The sequence below is a fragment of the Priapulus caudatus genome, unplaced genomic scaffold (genome assembly GCF_000485595.1).
Source record: "Priapulus caudatus unplaced genomic scaffold, Priapulus_caudatus-5.0.1 Scaffold1537, whole genome shotgun sequence".
Classification (NCBI taxonomy): domain Eukaryota; kingdom Metazoa; phylum Priapulida; class Priapulimorpha; order Priapulimorphida; family Priapulidae; genus Priapulus; species Priapulus caudatus.
Window position 1 is genome coordinate 27,696 of NW_014578598.1, and position 20,606 is coordinate 48,301.

Sequence of the window (20,606 nt, forward strand, 5' to 3'; positions counted from 1 at the left end):
TGTAAAATTCTTCGCATTACTCGCTCCAAATCACCCTTGACTTTTACTTACTCGCTGTATCATAAATATCCCTACTCATTATCGCTACTCATGGTAACATGTTTAGAAGGCCGGTTCGTATTTTTTGCACACAACCCCATGCAGTAGGTTGCATGAGGATAACATGTGTTACTGATGTCAGGTTAATGGAGTTTAGTGCACGTTCCTGTCTGAGCACACTTACTCACTTTCTCACGAAAAGAAAACAGCGCGACACCAGGCAATTATTATACTAATGTTTATTTATTTATTATTTACGGCGCGACTGCGTTATTTATTATTTGCGGCGGTACTGCGTTATTTATTATTTGCGGCGGTACTGCGGCTCCGATTTACGTTCTCGTGCACCGTAAAGGTAGCGGAGGCAGTGGTCGTATATTCTCTGCAGACATTATTATATTGTTCAGGATATAATTATTAGTTTGTGATGTGCAGTCCGATATTCTTCAGGATATAATTACTAGTTTATTACGTGCAGACGGTGGCAAGAAACCAATGATCACCAGCTGCGGGGCTGTTTTTAGGTGTGTCTCGCACTCTCGGGTGACACTTGATAGCTAGCTAGCTAGCTGAAGAGAGAGAGAGAGAGAGAGAGAGAGCGCGAGCAGAGGAGGGGAGATGTAGAGCCAGTAGAGGGCTCGGCTGAGATCATTCCACAAGACCAGGGAAAGTGCCCCTGGTGTATTTACTGTGACTCATGATGCGTATATATATGCAGCAGGGAGCAGATGTTACCGTGTTACTGTTAGCAGTCACCTCTATCTTAGAACAGCCGCATATATATCTATGAATGACAAAAGACATTTCCCTGAGTGGGAGGTTTACAGTGAAAAGATTCTGACATCTGCAGTGATTCACAGCTGGAATAGATCGGACACATATGGCGGCTGTCTAGTATAAAGGATACTTTTGACGTTTCTCTCGAGTGACCTAGCTTAATTTTTGCAGGTTTAACTTGCCCGATCTAAGTCAAGGCTACCCTGTTGTTAGCGCATGGGCCGGAATGTACGCATGGTACCAGAGGTGAATAACGACAAATATTCGTTTATTCAAAACTTCAAAATTTCAAAACTTCAAAATTTCAAAACTTCAAAATTTCGCAATTTTTGTCAAATATTCGTTATTCATTTGTCATTATTCACCCCTGATGGTACGTAACCGGTAGCTGTCTATACAGAATGCAAAGATGTGTTAGTTGCGTATGGGTCAGTCACCCACCAGCTGCCAGGGAAGGCCCCCGAAACCAATTTAGCCTGCTTCTCATTTCGCTCTGTAGGCTGGTTCGCAGTACAAACAACCAGCATGTTTCTAGCTGTCATCACATTGCTTAGTTAAATACTTGGCGTGCTTTCACTAGGGACATAGTACAACTACAAGACCCCGCATCCGCGTCTGTGTGTACATGCGTGTCTGTGTGTACATGTGTGAGTGGGTGCGTGCTTGCGAATGTATGTTTTGTGGCAAGCGTGATGTTATTGGTTTATTAAAGGCTCGGTTATACTTATACACTGTGGTTGTCAGAGTGGAATAATTACATCAGGCGTGTATGATATAGATATCATAATAATTATAATCTATATTATGACACTCCTGATTACATGATAGGAAAAACTTCTCGCTTTGAAATGTTTATGCTCACTGCATCACTTGCCTAAACATTGCAGAAGTGCATTTAAATCTTGGACTGATGTAATCGTATTTCTTATATCAAACCAATAGTTAGTTTGATATTTAGTAGTTATTTAGTAGTTGTTTTTTCACAATGTTGTGCTACGGAAGTCGTCGTAATTATACCCGTGCAAGATCGTTAACCTTGTTCGTAAGATTCACGAGTTCTTTGAGTGCAACGAACGTCCTAGCCTTTACACCCTCACAGCATTGTAACTTGATGTCTGGAGTCAGGCAAGGCCTGTATCCTCTCTTCATTCTTGTTCGTCATTATCATCAACTTCGCAATGTAGCAACAGCGTCAGACTCAATGTGTGGCTTTAGTAGACTGGCCCATTACGAGAACTAAATACGTTGGTCGATCCCCAAGTCTATTACTGAGCACTGCAAACGCAATGTACAGAAGGGATGTTATCAGGAAATGTTGAGTGGTGGGTTAGTACAGAGATGCAGTGGCAAGAATGCTGGTGGGGTGGAGGCATGCCTCTTGGAAAAGAAAGCAGAAAATTTACAATGAGTCATCATGGTTTTCATGGCCTTCTTGGAACGAATATTGAGCCTTAACATGATTACAATTTATAACATAACACATTTAACACAAGTAATTCAAATACGTGGCCGTAATAGTAAGTTTACAAGCGTTTTTACATTTTTTTTGTATGTAGCATGACGATGGGTGTTATCAAAGAGACTTCCTACATACACTACGGAGGGACGGACGAACAGTCGACAAACAACAATGCTAGCACTGCGCAGGAGAAGCCGTTTCGCATCGCGGAAACGGTCGAAGCGTTCCAATCGCGCGATAAAGGTAGGTACGCGAGTATTTTCTTGTCGTTTGCGTGGCAGGAAGGTGCAGTGCTGGTTGCAAGGCTTCTCAGTAATGAGAGAAGAGGTGCAGTGACATATAATATGGATATCGATATTGGACATATATGGAAGTCGATCATTAGAGCTATTACCATTACTATTACTATTACTATCACTGTCAATGTCACTGTCACTGTCACTGTCACTATCAATATTACTATTATTATTACTATTACTATTACTATTACTATTATGATTACTATTACTATTACTATTACTATTACTATTACTATTACTATTACTATTACTATTTATCACTAGTGTTCTCGGAGGGTCATCTGTTAACGCCATAGTTACACCTCGATCGGTACCTTTCCGCCGACGTTTCAACCTGAAGAAGGCTAATTGGGAAAAATTTGCTAAAGAACTCGATGATGCAGTCCGGCACCTGCCTGCTCCACCTACTAACTATGACACCCTTGTAAAGATGATCAAGAAATCATCCAGGAACAACATACCTCGAGGATGCCGCACAAGTTACATTCCAGGTCTGACGGGTGACTTTGAAGCACTTTTTGAGGACTATGTAGTTGATGTCACGATTTCATCAATTATACTCCGAATATCAGTTTGGAACACGTGGCTCTAACAACGCGCTTGGTTATTTCAAAATTCAATTAATCGATATCATCAACAAACAAAAAAAATCTAAATAATATCAAACGATAAACAAAGAAAATTGGCGAAAATGATGAGAATCAGAGAATATCATCACTTACATTAAAAGTTTTCTTTATATAACATACATGTTTATAAACCAAGTTAGTAAACAGTGGCAAACAAACAGTAAACAGGGACTAATACAAGCACATACAATGACATCGAGTTACGAACACACGAGGCATATCAACCCCGAGTAACGATTGTAACGATGCATCGAAAGGCTGTTTTCTTCCCACAGGATAAAATTGAACAGGGGGAGGGGCAGGGGGAGGGGAGGCGGAAAACTTAGGGGGGACTGGGGGTGTTTTATTTACGTTACCACTATTAATGCTGTAATAGCCAACACCATAGGACTAGTATTTGGCGGTTTTGTTATTATATAGAATAGCCGAGTTGGTGTACAGTTTTAGTGTTGGGTTCGGGTACAGGTTAACTGGGTTTGTACTTGTGTATGGTCTGCAGTTGCATGCGTGGTCCGTAAAAATACAGCGTCGGTGGTCTGAGATCGAATAGGAATTCTTGACGATCGAAATTCCGCCAGCTGTCAACTTTTTATTGGTGGGAATTAATCGGGCGGAGGTTATGTTCATAACGGGGCGCAAGATTTGAAACATGGAGGGAGCTTTTCCCAAAGGGGCTTTGCGGAGCGCCCCGTTTGCGCAACGTAGGAAACCTGCTATCGGTTCTTGCGGTCCAACGATGAATCGATTACGAAAATTACAACTGATTGAGAACTAAACACATAGGAATATGTAAATGTTTTCAGACGTTGATCGCGTTCGGTGACCACACGTTGACTCTGGTGAGAGATACTGGAAGCCATAGCAGAAAGGCAGACGGGGAAATGAGAAATCATCCAGTCCAATAACATGACCCATAGTAGTAGAAAAGAGTCGTGGAAGCATTCGCGATGTACGTGAAAGACTCTTCTAATAGTATTACCCAAGACCAGAAGGTGACTGCTGACCAGGATTGCTCATCAAATCCTTGTGAACTGCCAGGGAAACTCATAATCATTCATCCCAGTATGGACAAACTTACAAAAGGCTCAATGTATAAACACAGAGAACAAGGATTTTCACAAGACTTTCTAATATGTAGCGAACTGACTAAGGGCAGTGATGAAATAGGAAAAAAAAGATTAGTGGTTGAGTCTTGCGGAAACCCAGGCCCATCAAATCAGGTTGTCCGGCAACAATTTCTGGTTGTCCAAAAAAATCTCGCCAAATTTACATATTTCAAATGCATCTAAAATAAATAATTAATATGGTCAGGGAACACCCCAAAAAACAATGTGGTTGTAGCCAGGATTTTTAACAGGGTGGCCAAAACAGCAAACTGCGCACAAATCATGGCATGATTAACTTAATGTAATGGTCTCTCCGCCTCCCTCTCACACCATTTAACAGTCATTCTACTTCTCTGCAATCTTTGTTTTGTGCCATGCTTGAAAAGGCAGAATTTTTGTTCAATGTTCTCTAGCTTCCCAGATATGTAATTGTTCAGTGGCGGAGTTTCTGCGGATTCCAAGGAGGAGTGAATTAAAAGCGGGGGGGTATTTGCGGGATCCTCCCCCAGAAAATTTTGAATGTAGATCGCGTGAGGAGATCGGTATTTGACAGCACTTTTGATATACATTGTACAGCCTTCACTTTGGACTAAACAATTCCTCTTTTTTTTGAACTTTCGGTCACATGATATCCCACTGCATTGTTTGTTTGTTTTGCAATGGGCAAAGCGATCGAAAACAAAAATAATAATGGTCATAAAACATTACCAAATCATGTAGGGGTGGAACTTTGCTGGTTTGCTGGTTCCAATCAGAGTCACCTCTCATAAAGTCAGGAAACCTGACATTTAACGTTGTGGAAAATTAAGAGCTGGTATACATCGCTTCCAAACCATAGATTAATGGCGGGCCGCAGGCTATACAGTGCTCATGTGAGCAACCCTTGAGAAAACATAAATTAACAGTGCGATTTTTTCGTCAACTTTTTTTTGGTTGTCACCGGGACATGTTCTGACTGGCATAGGTTGGTCCGGCACAATTACTGGGTGTTTGTCTCGGACAACGGGCAACGCGCTTATTTCCGAGCATGCTAATGGGTTATCAATATTAATGAAAAAATAATAAGCTGACCGCGACGATATCTTTGTGTGAGCAGATCAAGCATCTTGGCCCCATGCTACTTTCAATGAGTGCTTGATATTTTAACACGCTGCCTCTGCACTACAACATCCAAAGCTTGTGGAGGAAGGCCAAGTCTTGCAATACTAAAGCCTGTAAAGCACCAGCTAGTCCAAGTAGCTATAGGCCATCTCATTGCTCAAGCCATACATCACAAGCGCTCTTTCGAAAGACTCATCTCAACCGTTTTGAACCGTTTCACATGGATAAATCTCATCCAGAGCAAGGCAGGTTTCAGACCAGAAAAATCCTTTACAACAACTCTGTAACCTTACCAGTTTCAATCGGAGACGGGCTATGAGAAGAGTTAATTACTGGAGCAGGCTTTATGTTGGAGCCTCTCGGCAGCCTACGACCACAGTCAACCATCGAATTTCTAAAACCAAAAAACTATACAGTTAGTAAGAATGTGAGGCACTACGCAGAAACTAATCAGCAACATGTTGGCAAACAGGTTTGTTTTTGTAGGATCTCAATGGATAACGCGCAGCAGATGGCGTAGACAGAAAAATGGCCCTCCCACAAGAAAGCGTCCTGCCCATCCGCTCTTATAAGCTAGACACCAAATGACCAGCACCAGTCACACAAAACAGCGGAGTTTCCTGTTATGCAGATGAACCTCCTGCATTGCTTCACAAAAACAGTCTTTATGCAAGACGAACGGTCATACCGATGCCTCTTCGCATGGACCTAACACAGCAAACATATACGAAGCCATTCGGGAAAACTCAAATAAGTGCATTTCCATCTAAGAACAAGGAGGCGAACTGCAACTGAAAGTCAAATGGTATGACAAATGCTGAACCATACCATATAGCGCAGTCTCACTAGGTGTTACTTTTAGGACCCTCTCTAACTTACAAGAATCACATCATCAAGACAAAGGCCAAAGATGGGCTGCCAGAAACAGTATTCTAAGGAAGTTCGGCAATACTAAATGGGGAACGATGGACGCGGCGACTAATCAGAACCACATGCTATACGCCTGTGCTACTCTGCGGGCTTGAGTTATGCGCTGACCCTGTCTGGAGTAAGGTAGCCACCATGCTGCCAAAACTGACACCAGGTCTGAACAGTGCTGACAGCAGCAGATTTCTGGCGATGCTTGAGACCAACCACGTAGCATGACTCTACCTGGCTCTGTGGCATCCCGCTCCTCACACGTCTAAGGAGAATGCTTCCTCTTCCATCATGAAACAGTATCAAGACAGAACTAAAGTCCAGGCCACAGTTCATCCACGCGGATTCAACCTGCCGATGGCAACCTCCAAACTACAGGATCGCCCAATGTCAGAGATCTTCCAGGCAAGGCAACATAAGTTTCACTCAGACCCAGGAATCCTTCTCACCCGGAGCCATAACGGGGTATGGCCCAGTGGTTATGCCAAATCGCCTCAGGCCACAGGGTTGGTCGAGTTAGGGCCACATCATGCAGAAATGAGGGCATACACATGAAGATGGCCATGAATGCGGGGACTGCGGGGAGCGACCAGACTAGATGGGAACATCCTGAAAATGCCTTATTGCCAGTAGCCCTGTAGCCCTGAGATCCTTGAGCGCTTTTCAACCACCGATGCATCTGTGGTGCTGCAGTGGCCTGGGCCTAGTCGTTAGTGTTAGATGTACCGAGGAAGAATAAAGTCGAGGCAATCCTTAAAAAATTATCATGTTGCCACTTTGCTAGTGCTCCGACGACCCACGAAAATAGCCGCCGGACCCAATTTTTTTTATAACATTTTGGTTCCATTTTGTTTTTTTTTAATATTCCTTCATAGTTAAGACTGAAACACAAAGCATGTGGTGGGCCAAACATAGAGGACAGACTTAAACATAACTATATGCCTCACACAAAAAGCCTACCTAACCTACCGACCAAAATCATGGGGTCGAGCGGGACAGCCCAAACATAGAATTTTTTAAGGAGTGGCAGATTGTAACTGTAAGAGTGCGATATAGCATGGGAAGCTCTTGGTTATAAGGAGCGCCGCCCCGAAGTGGGGGGGGGAGAGTACGGATGCAGACAGTCGGGTTGTGAGGTTTGGCATGGCGACGAAATTTGAGATCTGACAGTCATTCGTTAATGATGGGAGACACTCGTGAGACATTATCATTAACCTGTAAATGTACAAAAAATATGTAGGTGTAAAGTACAAAAAATATGTAGGTGTAAGGTACAAAAAATATGTAGGTGTAATTTATAAGTACAAAAAATATGTAGGTGTAAGGTACAAAAAATATGTAGGTGTAAGGGCCTTCTGCTTATAACCCTAGAAGAACTCCCCCTCCCCCCCCCAAGGATGTTTTCCAGGGACCAGAATATTGGCTAGTCATTGCCAGAATATTGCTAGAATATTGGAATGTCGTCTTGCCATCTTTTATCGACTGGTTTTTTTTTGTACTAGACATTTAGATGTAATGGCTGATGACTATAGTGGCAGCCATGCGCAGATGTCACGAATAAATATATGACATGCACGATTTTTACTTCTGTATTTACGCGTTATAATCTGTACAAATCTAGTAAAAGATCGTAAAATCTGCTTTGCTAGGACACAAATGTGTCAGTCAGCTGTTCAGTCTTTTAAACTCTCACTTTCTCGATCGATTTCTTTCTCTCATACGTATGCCAGGGACATACGTGCGCAATTAAAATTTGATGACAGTTTATTAATCAATCGTAATCTTGTGTACAGTTCAATCGATTGAAATTTGTGTTTGTGAACATAACGTCGTAAATTCTCCGGCATTGTTTGTTTATTTTGATTTGTATGGGTGTCAGCATTAACGATTAATAATCGCTGCTTGTTTATTTTTTTTAGCGGATTTAGTCCCGGACGATAGAAAGTTGTCTCCACAAAAAGCTGTCCAGTATCGCAAGTTCACCTTGGTGCTGACTGCTATTTCTCTGCTGATAACCTTGGTGCTTGGCATCACCAGTCTCAGTAAGTGAAGTTGCTACGTAGTATCACGTAACTGCCAACGGAAAATATAATGGAAATCTGAGAAATAGATTTTTACAAACAGTCATTGACACTCCATCTGTATGATAATAAAAGAAAAACCTAAATCTGAGAATTTTTTACAAACAGTCAATGACACCCCATTTGTATGATAATTGTGTTTTCGGTTTATAAATTGATGTTGATTGATTGGGTGTAAAGGTAAGTGCTAAGGTAGGTATACTGTAACTATGCTATATGCCTTATTATGTTATAGGCATAGCTGTGTTATGCACTTGCTTACCATAATTTTGAATTTTCTTTGTTTGTAGAATGCTATTTCTAAGCATGCAAATTATATATCGAGATGTTTTATGCTTTATACTATCTGAACTGCAACAGTTAAATATATGTTCGATATTGTTACAGCTAAGGCACTCCCCAGGCCTTTAATGCATGTTGGCTTTAACATGCTTTCAAAGCTGTTATGAAGCTAATTTGCGGAATCCCATAAATCCTCAGACATGCTCTGATTGCCTAATTGATGTGCCTTCATTTCCAGCTGTGTTTGCTCTGAGCAATGTTAATGCTGTGTTTTCACAGCTTGATGTATACATCTCGGCTTTGAGTAATTGACTCTAATTTTTACAGCCACCTTTAGGGCCCTTCTCCATCTGTCCATTAATAATTAACATTATTTCTGAAATTACTGGGAGAATTCTGTGTTATCTACTTTTTATGCTAGTTAGTTTATGTACTTTAGCCACAGCGCATGTTATGTTACGCACACCTTTACAGTATCTTTGTAGTTTATTTAATTACATCAACCGTTATATTTCTATTCGTTGCATGCATGTACCTAAAGCTGCACTATACTTGTCATGATAATATATAACCAGCAGATAAAATTTAATATTAGTCACAAAAAAGTGTTTGTACAAGTAGAAGGCATTCATTGAACAAATATGCACAGTTTTTGGCTAATTAAATGCGTGTTGACACTTTCACTAAGAAATAACATGAAAGGGAAAAATATTAGGGCTATAATGATGTGGCAAATTCAATTGTGCAGCTTTCGGTGATATGGAGTATCCATCCAACAAGAGATTAACAAGGTTCTAATTTCATCATGCAACTAGCTGGCAGCATCAGATTGTGTCCGGTATTTCATTATTACAACGCAATAAACACTGGTAGCTGCCCTACGGTATTTCTCACGGTGCCCTTCGAAAAATCCCATGTGTGTATATCCTGCTTCCTCCTTGGCTGTACCATCTCAGGTGTGAAGGGGAGAAGATCGGGCCAATAAGTTCAAACAAACCTAAAGATACCGAACCTGAAGATGTAATTACGACTAGAAAAAAAAATCATTTCAGCCCAATAGAATCCAATATATCTGGTTTATTTCTTGAAATTGTACACACACAAAAACAAGTAATAAAGTGTTGCACCTCTGGGTTTTCATAGACTGTCCCACTTGGTTTTGATAAAAATCACATTGCTTTGGTGGCTCATCAAAGAGAAATGTCTGCTATGGTGCCTTAGCTTACATTTCTTATTAAGCCCAAGGCATCACTTGTCCCCAAAGCATAAAAATTCAATCCCTAGAATGACTATCTGTCATTGTCTGTAGGTGTAAGTTCCGTGCCTTGGTTTAGCCTTTAGTATCACCCCTAAGTGTAGAGGAGGGATGGTTATGTAGCTGTACCAAATAAATGGATTCTGTATAAACTGTGTATGCTAGGTAGTCGTTGTATTACGGGATGGATACTTGATGGCATGCATATTGTATAGCACTGCACCAATTTGTTTGTGAAAGGCAGCTAGAATGGATTACGTTTGTTTTTCTCTCTTGCTGTTATTTATTTTAATTTTTTCAGTTTTATCTGTTGCCGACAACAGTGATGCCGCTTTTGCATTTGCAGTAAGTACATCCGTGTATCGATTGACTCGCCCAATTGCATCAGTGGTCAACTCAAAATTTCTCTCATCTACTCTTTTAGTGATCAGTCTGACATTTATATCGTAATTATGTCAGTGGTCTGACCAACTCCATGATTGAGTTCTCCATATATCACTGTAATTCCTGAGTAAGTCAAATTAATGACTGTAGATCTATGCGGCAGATAGATGGTGATCCGATTACGTTTGAGAGTATTTTCACACCAATCATTTACGAGATGCAGATAGTACAGGGTGTTTGTGATATTGTTGTTGTGTCAATCTGGTATTATGTTGCATTTGGTATTAAAGCTTATTTTGTAGTCTGCACATAGATGAATTTGGTTCCAAGACAACAACAAAACCAAGAAGATAGAAGATGTGTCTTTGTCCTAAAAGTTATGGCAAACGTTGCAAAAGATAAAGTAGATGAGTGTGGAGTGTTAACCCGAGGCCAAGCTAAAAATACAATGTGAAAGTCTAGATCTATAGATCAGTTCTCAGCATCAGCAAGTCTAGGTTCATGATCCTGATTATTTTCAGTTGGATTGCCTGCTGGACTTTCTCTCTTCCATGGTGGTGCTCTGGCGGTTTTTTGGGAAGGTGGGAAACTTGTACTCCCAGCACAGGGAAAAACTGTGAGTGTTATACCAGTTCACTTACTTATAATAATAATGATAATAATAATAATAATAATAATAATAATAATATACTATACATTAGTATGTATGAGATAATAATTTTAACTCAATAAGTGATTGGTCCCTGCATGTGGCTAGACATGACAGATACTACCATACTCACTCCCCTCACTTTCTCTCCAAACAGGGCCAGACTGTTTTCATAGCTGTTGAACGCAGTCTTTCTCATCTAACTTATGGTTTCTATTCCCACATTTACAACACTTCCTGCCAAACGTTAGGTAAACATGTTAAAACATTTTATTGCAGTTCCCAGACCCTCTTCATCGTCGTAATCTAAATGTAGCGTTCTTCGTTCGCTCACGCATTGTAGGTGATGCTCAAATGATTTATCAGTGATTGATTATTGATTTATTGATGATTTATCTATAGATTATCCATAGATGCGATGTTCGTTTATAGGGCCTGCATACTGCTAAGTTTGCTGTTCATGATCTCTGCTGTGTGCGTATCCGTGAAGGCTGTATATAATCTACTCGAGCACAAGGCGCCTGAGAAGGTATGATGTCTGCTTCTCACGTAGCAATTAGTGTAATTTTATGCAGTCACACCCGTCTTAATGTATAACGGACACCTGTCTGTATAACCTGTCATTTTTTACATATCCATTCATTCACTGTTATACAGTGAAACCACCATTATGGAATGGGCACCTGTTTATAATGTACACTTATACATTAATGCCAACTTTACACACCTGTGTTAATGGCCACCACAGTAGAACAGTCACTTGTTTCTATAACCTGTCACTCTTGACATATTCCTTCGCTGTTATAGAGTGAAACTATCGTTATCAAATGGGCACCTGTCTCTAATGGACACGTGTGACGTTTTTCGTAGAGGGACACTTATACACAGTTTTGACTGTGCGTCATATGCCCAAACATTAGCACTGCCAGTAAAGTGGTGAAATATTATTCACAGGGGAGAAGTAATGAGTAACGATGAGTGAGGCATATAGGCACTATATGTTTTGGATAGTGGATGCTGTAGAATTTTAATAGATTTTTGAGGATCGTCTGATGAACACAATGAGAAAGCTTTTTGATCCAGCACTGGCTTGCCATTTTTCTGATTATAATATATTAAAAAGGTTTTTTTTTCTGTTAATAAGTGGAGAACAGCTATCTGGTGAAACTTCAGAATTCACCCTTCAGAAGCTCAAACTTCTGATTTATTCTTTTTCAAGAAAATCACAAATACTGACATACTGTAGCTATTAAAATTCGTGCCCAATATAAATTGGGAAGACCCAATGCCGCTCAGAAATTTTCGGCTAAACAATTAAGTAAGTCGAAGCTCTCAATAAATGGCATAGGTATGTCTTGGTTGATTAACCTGAAACACCTGTTACCACATGGAAAGCTCGTTGCCTTGCAGCTGGCGCATGCTTCACAGATCGCCAAGTTGATATGTATATATATATATATATATATATATATATATATATATATATATATATATATATATATATATATATATATATATATATATAAATCCTACGGATGCTAAAATGCAAAAATTTTCTAACGGCACGACGTTCGTACAGCACGAATCATTCTCGTAAATTATGGAATCGCTTGAAGCAACGCGTGATGTGATGATGATTGCAACTCTTTGGTTTGGTGGTCACATTTATAGGGTACTGGCAGTGGCAGCAGCAATAGGGCAGCAGGGGGCGTAGCGAACCCATTTTCTTTTGGGGGTGGGGTGAAGCCACGTGCTGGTTGTGTTTTGGGCAGGTGACCATGGGCAATTAATCATATAACGGATCTACATTTCTTTGGGCGACTGCCCCTTTCCCCCCACTTGCTATGGCCCTGAATAGTGGTGGTTCATCAATTTTTTACCGTAATAATTTTACATGTGTAAAGTAATCACGATCTATTGTTCTTTTCACAGCACTTGTCAATTTTCCCGCTGTTCCTCGGCAACACGATCGCTTGCGCGCTCCTCGCTGTTGGCAAGTACTACTTCGGCTTCCAACTGGAGAGTCGGGCTCTCCTCACAGACGGTGAGATGCGCATAGTTTAGATTCTATTTATTAATTTATTAAAGAAATCCTTTTGTGGCTCCGTTTATGGTCCATAGGACCTCTGCTACTGACTTTTTTTGGTTTCTGTGAATGGCTTTGTCTAGAAAAGTCAATCTCAGACTCTTAATTTATTAAAGAAATCCATTCGTGTCTCAATCGTGGGTCATATGGCTTTTCGCAACTGTCTTGTTTATGGTTTCGGCGACAAGCTTTGTCCAGAAAAGTTACTTGCTGTTATGTGATGTCAAAAGTTATTATTAAAGCTGTTATGTCAAAAGCCTGCCATGCAAGTTCTGCTTCTATCTCCCGGATGAACGCGTAGCGCCATCTACTGGCATAATAGTTCATAAATGTATCACTTAACAAGTGAGTTCGTTAGCTCATAATTTAAAGTCACAAAAGCCATGTAAATAAATCCCAAAATGCACACAGAGAGCATTTAAAATGAACGCCAAATAACAAATAAATATCAGGCGCCGGTTGGGCATCTAGCCCCGGCCTCAGAATAATATATTCCGTGTTCGAGACTGTACCCCCTTTTATCTCTTGTTTTGTGTTTTTCGTTCTCAGCGTTCAATTCGCTGATCGGCACGTTGATGGGAGCCGTCGTCATGGTGAGCGTGAAGGTGTACGACGTCAACCCGGACATATGGTTTCTGGATTCTTCGGCCAGCGTCTTCTTTTCTGGGGTGCTCTTCCTGTACGGACTGTGGTAAGATTCAATGTCGTCGTGCGAGTTGATTTTGCGATGTCGTCGCAGTCAGGGTCGCACTTGTTGTCAGAGTCATCCCGAGTAGTGACGTCGTGATGTTCTAATTGTTCTAAAATAATTCTAAATTGTTCTAAAATAATTCTAAATTGTTCTAAAATAATTCTAAATTGTTCTAAATAAATCTAAAATGTTCTAATTTACACATGAAGTGTTGTGATGAAGTTATGACATTTTATGGTTTGGATTGTCACAACTATGTATGATATTTCTGACAATAGATCCTGGTATGTATTGTAGTCTCGGTATCTAGTGATAGCTGTAGTGTTCTCAATGTACAGCATGTAAAATATTCACTGTAAATAGTAGTATAACAAATGTAGATGTAATATAATAATTGATAATAAATAATAATAATAATAATAATAATACAGTTATAATATAAGGAAGAGACTGTATGGTTTTCATTGCTTTTAAATTGTAAGTTCATCATTATTTCTTTACATTTAGGTTGCTCTATCATTCCGTGACTGAGCAATGATGAATTCCTGCAGCGTGGTAGGTGACATGATACCTGTCAACGAATTCAATTTGGCCACTAAGCACGAATCGTCAACACCAACTAGTATGGCAATATATTAATATAACTTTGGAGGGCTTATTTTATGTAGTATGAGAGCATTGCATGGTACAGTGTCTTGGTAAAGCTGAAAAATGTTGGTGGATGTAGAGTGAGCACACGTGGATTCAAGCAGGGCTTTACAGTTGCGTGTCTCTATATGCTGTTTATAAACGAATCTTCGTCTTGGCTTTGTCCATATAGATAATTTTGTATTAGCCAAGATTTCAATCGAAGTTTCTGCTTTCCACTCATTACGAGTTTACTATTATGTGGGAATACGAAATTTTTTTTTTTTCTGAAAGTGAAAGAGAGGGAGAGGGAACGAAAGAGAGATAGATAGATAGAGAGAGCAAGATCGATAGATGTTTATCGCACATATCGGACGACGTTCAGTGCAGCTATGACACGGTATTTGTGATCCCGGGGGCTCAAAAGGGTTATTTGCTCTATCGTATGTTCAACGAGTAATAACATGCATGCATTTATTTTCTGTAATGATGTGAACCTTTTTTAAGTGCCTTATACATTTACTTCTCAATATATATATATATATATACGTTAACTTATAAAATTGTTAAGGGTGTGGACAAAGTTGTGTGCTTACATTCGTAATGACGTTTTTTTTCACATTGAACAGATATTTATTAGATAATGTTTTTCTGTGGTATAGAGGTGACTGCTACCGTCCTGTGCCTTTGCTGGTGTTAAGAACACTGGTGCTTGTTTAGCAATTTGTGCCATTAATTTGTAAATTTTTGTGATAATATGAAAGGCAGTTGTTCTACGTGGTTATTAGCGTAACGTTACTAATCATTGTCGTTCCCCGCAATAATATTGTAAATATATATAATACGTGCAATACATCTTTATATCGTATTTTTCAAGTGTAAATGTATCAATATATTTGGCTTCCGTATGTTCATGCGGAGTTATTTATAATCAACATATATATGGCGTGACCGTTAAATGTCTGTGTAGACGATAAATGAACTGGTCCAGTGATTAGTGATTGTGACTCCTTCCCGACAGTTATGTGAAAATTTGTTTGAACATGCATGTTGGTGTAGGCTTTCCTCTGAACTTTTTTTTCTCCAAATATTCTTGATGTGTACGGCGTTGCTGTGTTACAGTTGTTGTTGTTATTTAGACCATTTGCACTGTTCGACCAATTCAAATTAAGTTTGGAAAGTTTTGGTGGATTTTGTGCAATAAATGTCAGTGTGAAAAACTTATTGGAAACTCGTCTGCATAAAATGATTTCAGACGAATATACGAAATTCATCTGCTGTGGGTTTAATGACTAGCGAAATACTTTTTTTTTCTCAAAATTGGTATGCCAAGCAAATTTATTGACAATACATTGGTTCTGACATGGGCATGTGTTCGACTATTTAGCAGTATTTACAACGTACACAGTTACGTCATATTTAGTATACGTGATGTTTATTTCAAAGTATTTATCTACACAAATTCAGGGTATCATTGTATGACCAGAGGTCGTGTTATTTTGGTTTAGTAGCTGGTTGGGTTGCATATAGGATTTATAGATCTGAATAATGATGATCTGCAGCAACCATGCATCTGCAAGTGGTAGTGTAGTGGCCCTAGAGGTGACCACACTGGACTTTCACACGTGCTGTGGTTGGCACATGTAATTTATTTGCGTCGGGATCATTTTCCGCTCCTGCCGTGAAGGTATGAGGTGATGCAGTAGCAAGAAAAACCCCAGAGTGAAATGAACGCAAGTCCTTAGATAGTCTTTATACAACGGATGGTTTTATTCATCGTTTACGAATAACATGAATAACGTTCACTGCACGTATCTCAAATATAGCGTAGAGAGATATATATATATATATTTACTCATGTCACGTTTACGTTACCTCGTTAGGTGATTACACGTTTAACTTAACTCTTAGCAATTCTACTGTTAATATTGTAGCCGTCTGACTCTCCCCGTCGTGTGCTCCGCGGCTCGGCGCGAGTTCGTGGGTTGGCAGTGTGTCTCCCTGTCCGGGGTAGGCTCTCCCTCCGATGGTGTGTGTGCGCTCTCTCGAGCGCGCGCGTGATCGTTCGTTCGTTCGTTCGTTCGTTCGTTCGTTCGTTCGTTCGTTCGTTCGTTTGTTTGTTTGTTTGTTTATTCGTTTGTTCGTTCGTGGCCGTCCGAAGACCGACTGATTTTACCGTTGGCTCTTGGCTGCTTATATAGGACCCTGCGGTGACGTAGGAACCTGGCAGTGCCTCCCTCTCCCGTGCCTCATGTGACTGGGTGTTGTCACCCCCCTCGCTTGACACGTGTACAGGTGATGCAACCCCCTTGGTCCAGTATATGCACGAGCGTCACACCCCCTGTCTGCCACGTGCTCGGCCGGTGCAACTCCCTCGCCCGGCGCGTGTACGTGGTGGCGCAACTCCCTGATCTCCCACATCTGGTAGCTGTGGGAGCCGCCTCCCCCGCGCTTGTCTGTGTCGTTGGGAAAAACGTGTTTACCTGTCGCCAGGAAACTTTTTATCCCTGTTGCTGTTGAACTGGTCTCTGGTTTGTATGACGTCATCCCCCCTGAAATCTCCACAGTAGCGTATTGTCCGACCATGTAATTTATTTATTTTAGCAACACTGTGCCAAAGTTATGGTAGAAGAAACTGCACTAGTACTGTGTTGGTTCGAAACGCGAATTGTCTTTATTGATATTTATTTACATGTAATCAATATAGTGAACACGGTGGACGGATCAAACATAATAGTGTTTCTCGATCATCGCCTTTCACCAGTAACAAGTTTACATTGCCATGTAAATGTTGTTTGCAAATTATTAGGTAATAATACAATTGTCTAAAGTAAGACCATGTAACACTGTTTGCTTTTTCCTGTGCAATGTGGTTGTGCATTTGCACATTATTCTAACTGAGGAATTCGTGCATGACCACACCAACTCGTTTCTTCACGCATATAAGAATGAAGGGATACAGATTCAAACTGTCAGCTTGGCCATGTTGCCAAAATACATTAAAATGATGTGAAAAATTGTGGTGCACAGACCATTCTCACGAAAGGAGTACTACAGTAAGAGTATTTCAATTTCAAAAATCCAAAACCACATCTAGCGTAGCGACAGACGTTAAACCACTTTTAGGCCATTAGGACTTTTATTAACAGTACTTTCTCATCATCAAACATACCATAATATATAGCGTTCAACATTCTTTAATTACATAACTGTACAGTTTGTTTAAACAGCACACGTTCAACAACCATTTCACGCGTCTTTGGGTGACGCTGTCCCTCTAGAATCGTCCTCTAAATCCGCCGTTGCTTTAGAATCGTCCTCTAAATCCGCCGTTGCTTTAGAATCGTCCTCTAAATCCGCCGTTGCTTTAGAATCGTCCTCGAAACCCGCCGGCACCGCATCACGACCGCCATCGCGGATTTCGCCCAGCACGACCTTCCTCGCGAGCTCAAGGTCGTCATCCATCTTGAGAAGGTTGTAGAGGAGGATCGCGCGGCCGCGTACCGGCTCGTGCGGCGACGCCGCGCACGTCTCCATCACCCTCCCCAGCAGGTCCTGCATCTCCGCCGGCCGCCGCAGAAACAAGCGAACGCTCGCCGTCAGGAAAGCGAGCGCGACGCCGGCGGCGTCCGACGACGCGAAACCCTCGAGGAGCCGCTCGAGAACGTAGGGGGCGCCGTCGATCGCGTCCCCGCGTTCGCCGAGGATCTCGCAGAGGGCGCCGCGCGAGTCGTCGTCGTCGCCGGCGGCCATCCCCGCCGCCGCCGTCTCCGCGAGGCGGTTCGCGAACTCGCGGTCGTCGAGCGGCCACGCGCGCGCGACCGCCAGCACGCAGCGCGTGACGTGCGGACGCCGAAGCTCCAGCAGCCGCACAAAGACGTCGCCGACCCTCGCCCTGCACTCCCCCGCGAAGCGCGCCGCGATATCCCCCAGCAGCGCGGCAGCAGCCTCCGCGACCGCCGCGTCGTCGTCCATGCAGCACGGCAGCACCTCGTCGACGATCTCGGCGGCGGAGGCGTCGTCGGCAGCGAGGCGGGGGAGCAGTCGAAGCTTCGCGACCTTGACGTACGGCGGCTCGTTGTGGCGGCAGAAGAAGCGGCGGCGGAGCCGGCGGCGGCCGCGGAACGGCGCGAGAGATTCGTCGGCGTGGCGGCGGAGGAACGCGAGCACGAACGCGATCGTCTCGTAGTCGGTCGTCGCGAGCGCGGCGGCGAGTGGCGCCCCCGCGCGGGCCCACACGTCGGCGCGCGCGCCCGGAACTTCCGCCGTCAGCCGCAGGAAGAGCTCGACGGCGGCGACGACGCCTGCGACGCCGCCGGTGGCGCCCCCTAGCAGCGCGTCGCAGGCGTTCATCAGGTCGACGGCCTCGTCGCGCGACCGCGGCGCGTACCGCGACAGCGTCGCGACGACGCGCGCCGCGCCCCACGGCGAAAACTCCGGCAGACGCGCCGCAAGGTGGCGCACCATGCTGCGGTTCACGGCGACGCCTCCCTCGTCCGCTAGCGCGTCGTCGAGCGCGGCGAGCGCGTTGCTGACGACGATCGGGTCCGGGTCGCGGACGAGCTCGTATAGACGGTCGACGACGACGTCCGCGAACTCGGGGCGCGATCGAACGAGCCGCGCGGCGGCGACGACGGCGGCGCGGCGCACGTGCGCGCTCGCGTCCCGCGTCGCCTCGAGCGCGGCCCGCTCGGCCGCGTCGCCCGCCGACGCGCAGCAACAAGAGAGCGCGCGTACGGCGAGCACGCGGACGGACGGGTCGGGGTCACGGAGGTCGCGAAGGAGCGTGTTCACGACGAGGAGCGAGAGGTCGGGGCGTCGCGCTGCGTTACAGCGAATGATCTCACACGAGAGCTTCTTCGAGACGACGTCCCGGCTCGTCACGCACTTGGCGACCTCCGATAGAACGTCGTTGACGTCGACTCCCTGCGTGTGCAGCCTGAGAACCTGCCCGCGGCATTAATATTATTATTATTATATTATTACATAGTTAGTATAATATAATAACACACCTTTCCTGAGGCTTCGCAGCTTAGAACCTGCCGGCTACATTAATATTATTAATATTATATTATTACATAGTACTATTAGTAGGCTATTAGTATTACTAGTATTAGTAGTAATAGTACTAACTACTATATTATATTACCTGATTACATATATTCACTACAATTACATTTATAAATCATCATCATCATCATCATCATCATCATCATCATCATCATCACAACCCCAACCTAAAGTCTACCTAACCCACATACACAGATCTGTAACTCTACAGAGAATAGTATTTGTACTATTAGTATTACTACTACTACTACTAGTATTACTATTAGTAATGCTGATAGGGTCTATGTCCCCCAGGGTACTGCCGGAACATACCCTGGGTACGGTCCGGTATACCGGAACGTACCCTGGTAACTATCTAGCTAATATGGTTAGGGTTAGGGTTAGTGTTAGGGTTAGGGTTAGAGTTAGCGTTAGGCCTTTAGGTTTAGAGTTAGGGAGTAGGAGTAGGCGACTCTCTAGACTCGTTAGTGGAGTAGGCGAGGTACGGTCCGTCATATTAGATAGTACCAGGGTACCTTCCGGTATACCGGACCGTACCCAGGGTACGTTCTGGCAGTAACCTGGGGGACATAGACCCTATCAGCATTAGTAACTAACACCTAGCCCGACCAGGCTGTGCGACGGATTGTCTATATTCTAACCCTAGCAATACCGTTTCTTGGAGCTACTAACACCTAGCTCCAAGAAACGGTATTGCTAGGGTTAGAATATAGACAATGCGTATAGACATCTTGTATAGACAATCCGTCGCACAGCCTGGTCGGGCTACTAACGCTGAGAGGGTCTATGTCCCCCGGGGTACTGCCGGAACGTACCCTGGGTACGGTCCGGTATACCGAAACGTACCCTGGTACTATCTAATATGCCGGACCGTACCTCGCCTACTCCACTAACGAGTCTAGGGAGTCGCCTACGCCTACTCCTAGCCCGACCAGGCTGTGCGACGGATTGTCTATACAATCCGTGTTGTAACCCTAGCAAGAAACGGTAGAAACGGTATTGTAACCCTAGCAATACCGTTTCTTGGAGCTAGCCTACTCCCTAACCCTAACTCTAACCCTAACCCAAACCCTAATCCTAACCCTAACCATATCAAATAGTGACCAGGGTACGTTCCGGCAGTACCCCGGGGGACATAGACCCTCTCAGCGTT

At 43.1% G+C, this 20,606-nt stretch overlaps 2 protein-coding genes across 3 annotated transcripts in view; one reads left to right on the top strand and one right to left on the bottom strand.

The window, feature by feature from the left end:
• Positions 1–15,607, top strand: part of LOC106816932 (transmembrane protein 163-like) — a 22,102-nt gene extending 6,495 nt beyond the window's left edge. Inside the window, exons 2-10 of one of the 2 annotated variants that reach the window (XM_014821582.1) lie at positions 2,373–2,522; positions 8,248–8,370; positions 10,248–10,291; positions 10,852–10,946; positions 11,412–11,508; positions 12,912–13,023; positions 13,615–13,756; positions 14,264–14,311; positions 14,678–15,607. In XM_014821582.1, the coding sequence (XP_014677068.1) occupies positions 2,447–2,522; positions 8,248–8,370; positions 10,248–10,291; positions 10,852–10,946; positions 11,412–11,508; positions 12,912–13,023; positions 13,615–13,756; positions 14,264–14,294 (720 nt within the window). In that variant the 5' untranslated portion in view covers positions 2,373–2,446 and the 3' untranslated portion in view covers positions 14,295–14,311; positions 14,678–15,607. Of the gene's footprint in view, positions 1–2,372; positions 2,523–8,247; positions 8,371–10,247; positions 10,292–10,851; positions 10,947–11,411; positions 11,509–12,911; positions 13,024–13,614; positions 13,757–14,263 lie in introns of those variants that run through there. The other variant, XM_014821583.1, reaches the window with a different exon arrangement.
• Positions 15,608–17,503: 1,896 nt separating this feature from the next.
• Positions 17,504–20,606, bottom strand: part of LOC106816930 (AP-4 complex subunit beta-1-like) — a 6,824-nt gene continuing 3,721 nt past the window's right edge. The window contains exons 2-6 of the mRNA XM_014821574.1: positions 19,396–19,422; positions 19,034–19,330; positions 18,727–18,979; positions 18,134–18,687; positions 17,504–18,091 (exon numbers count right to left, since the gene is read on the bottom strand). Coding sequence (XP_014677060.1) covers positions 17,633–18,091; positions 18,134–18,687; positions 18,727–18,979; positions 19,034–19,330; positions 19,396–19,422 — 1,590 coding nt within the window. The 3' untranslated portion in view covers positions 17,504–17,632. The remainder of the gene's footprint in view (positions 18,092–18,133; positions 18,688–18,726; positions 18,980–19,033; positions 19,331–19,395; positions 19,423–20,606) is intronic.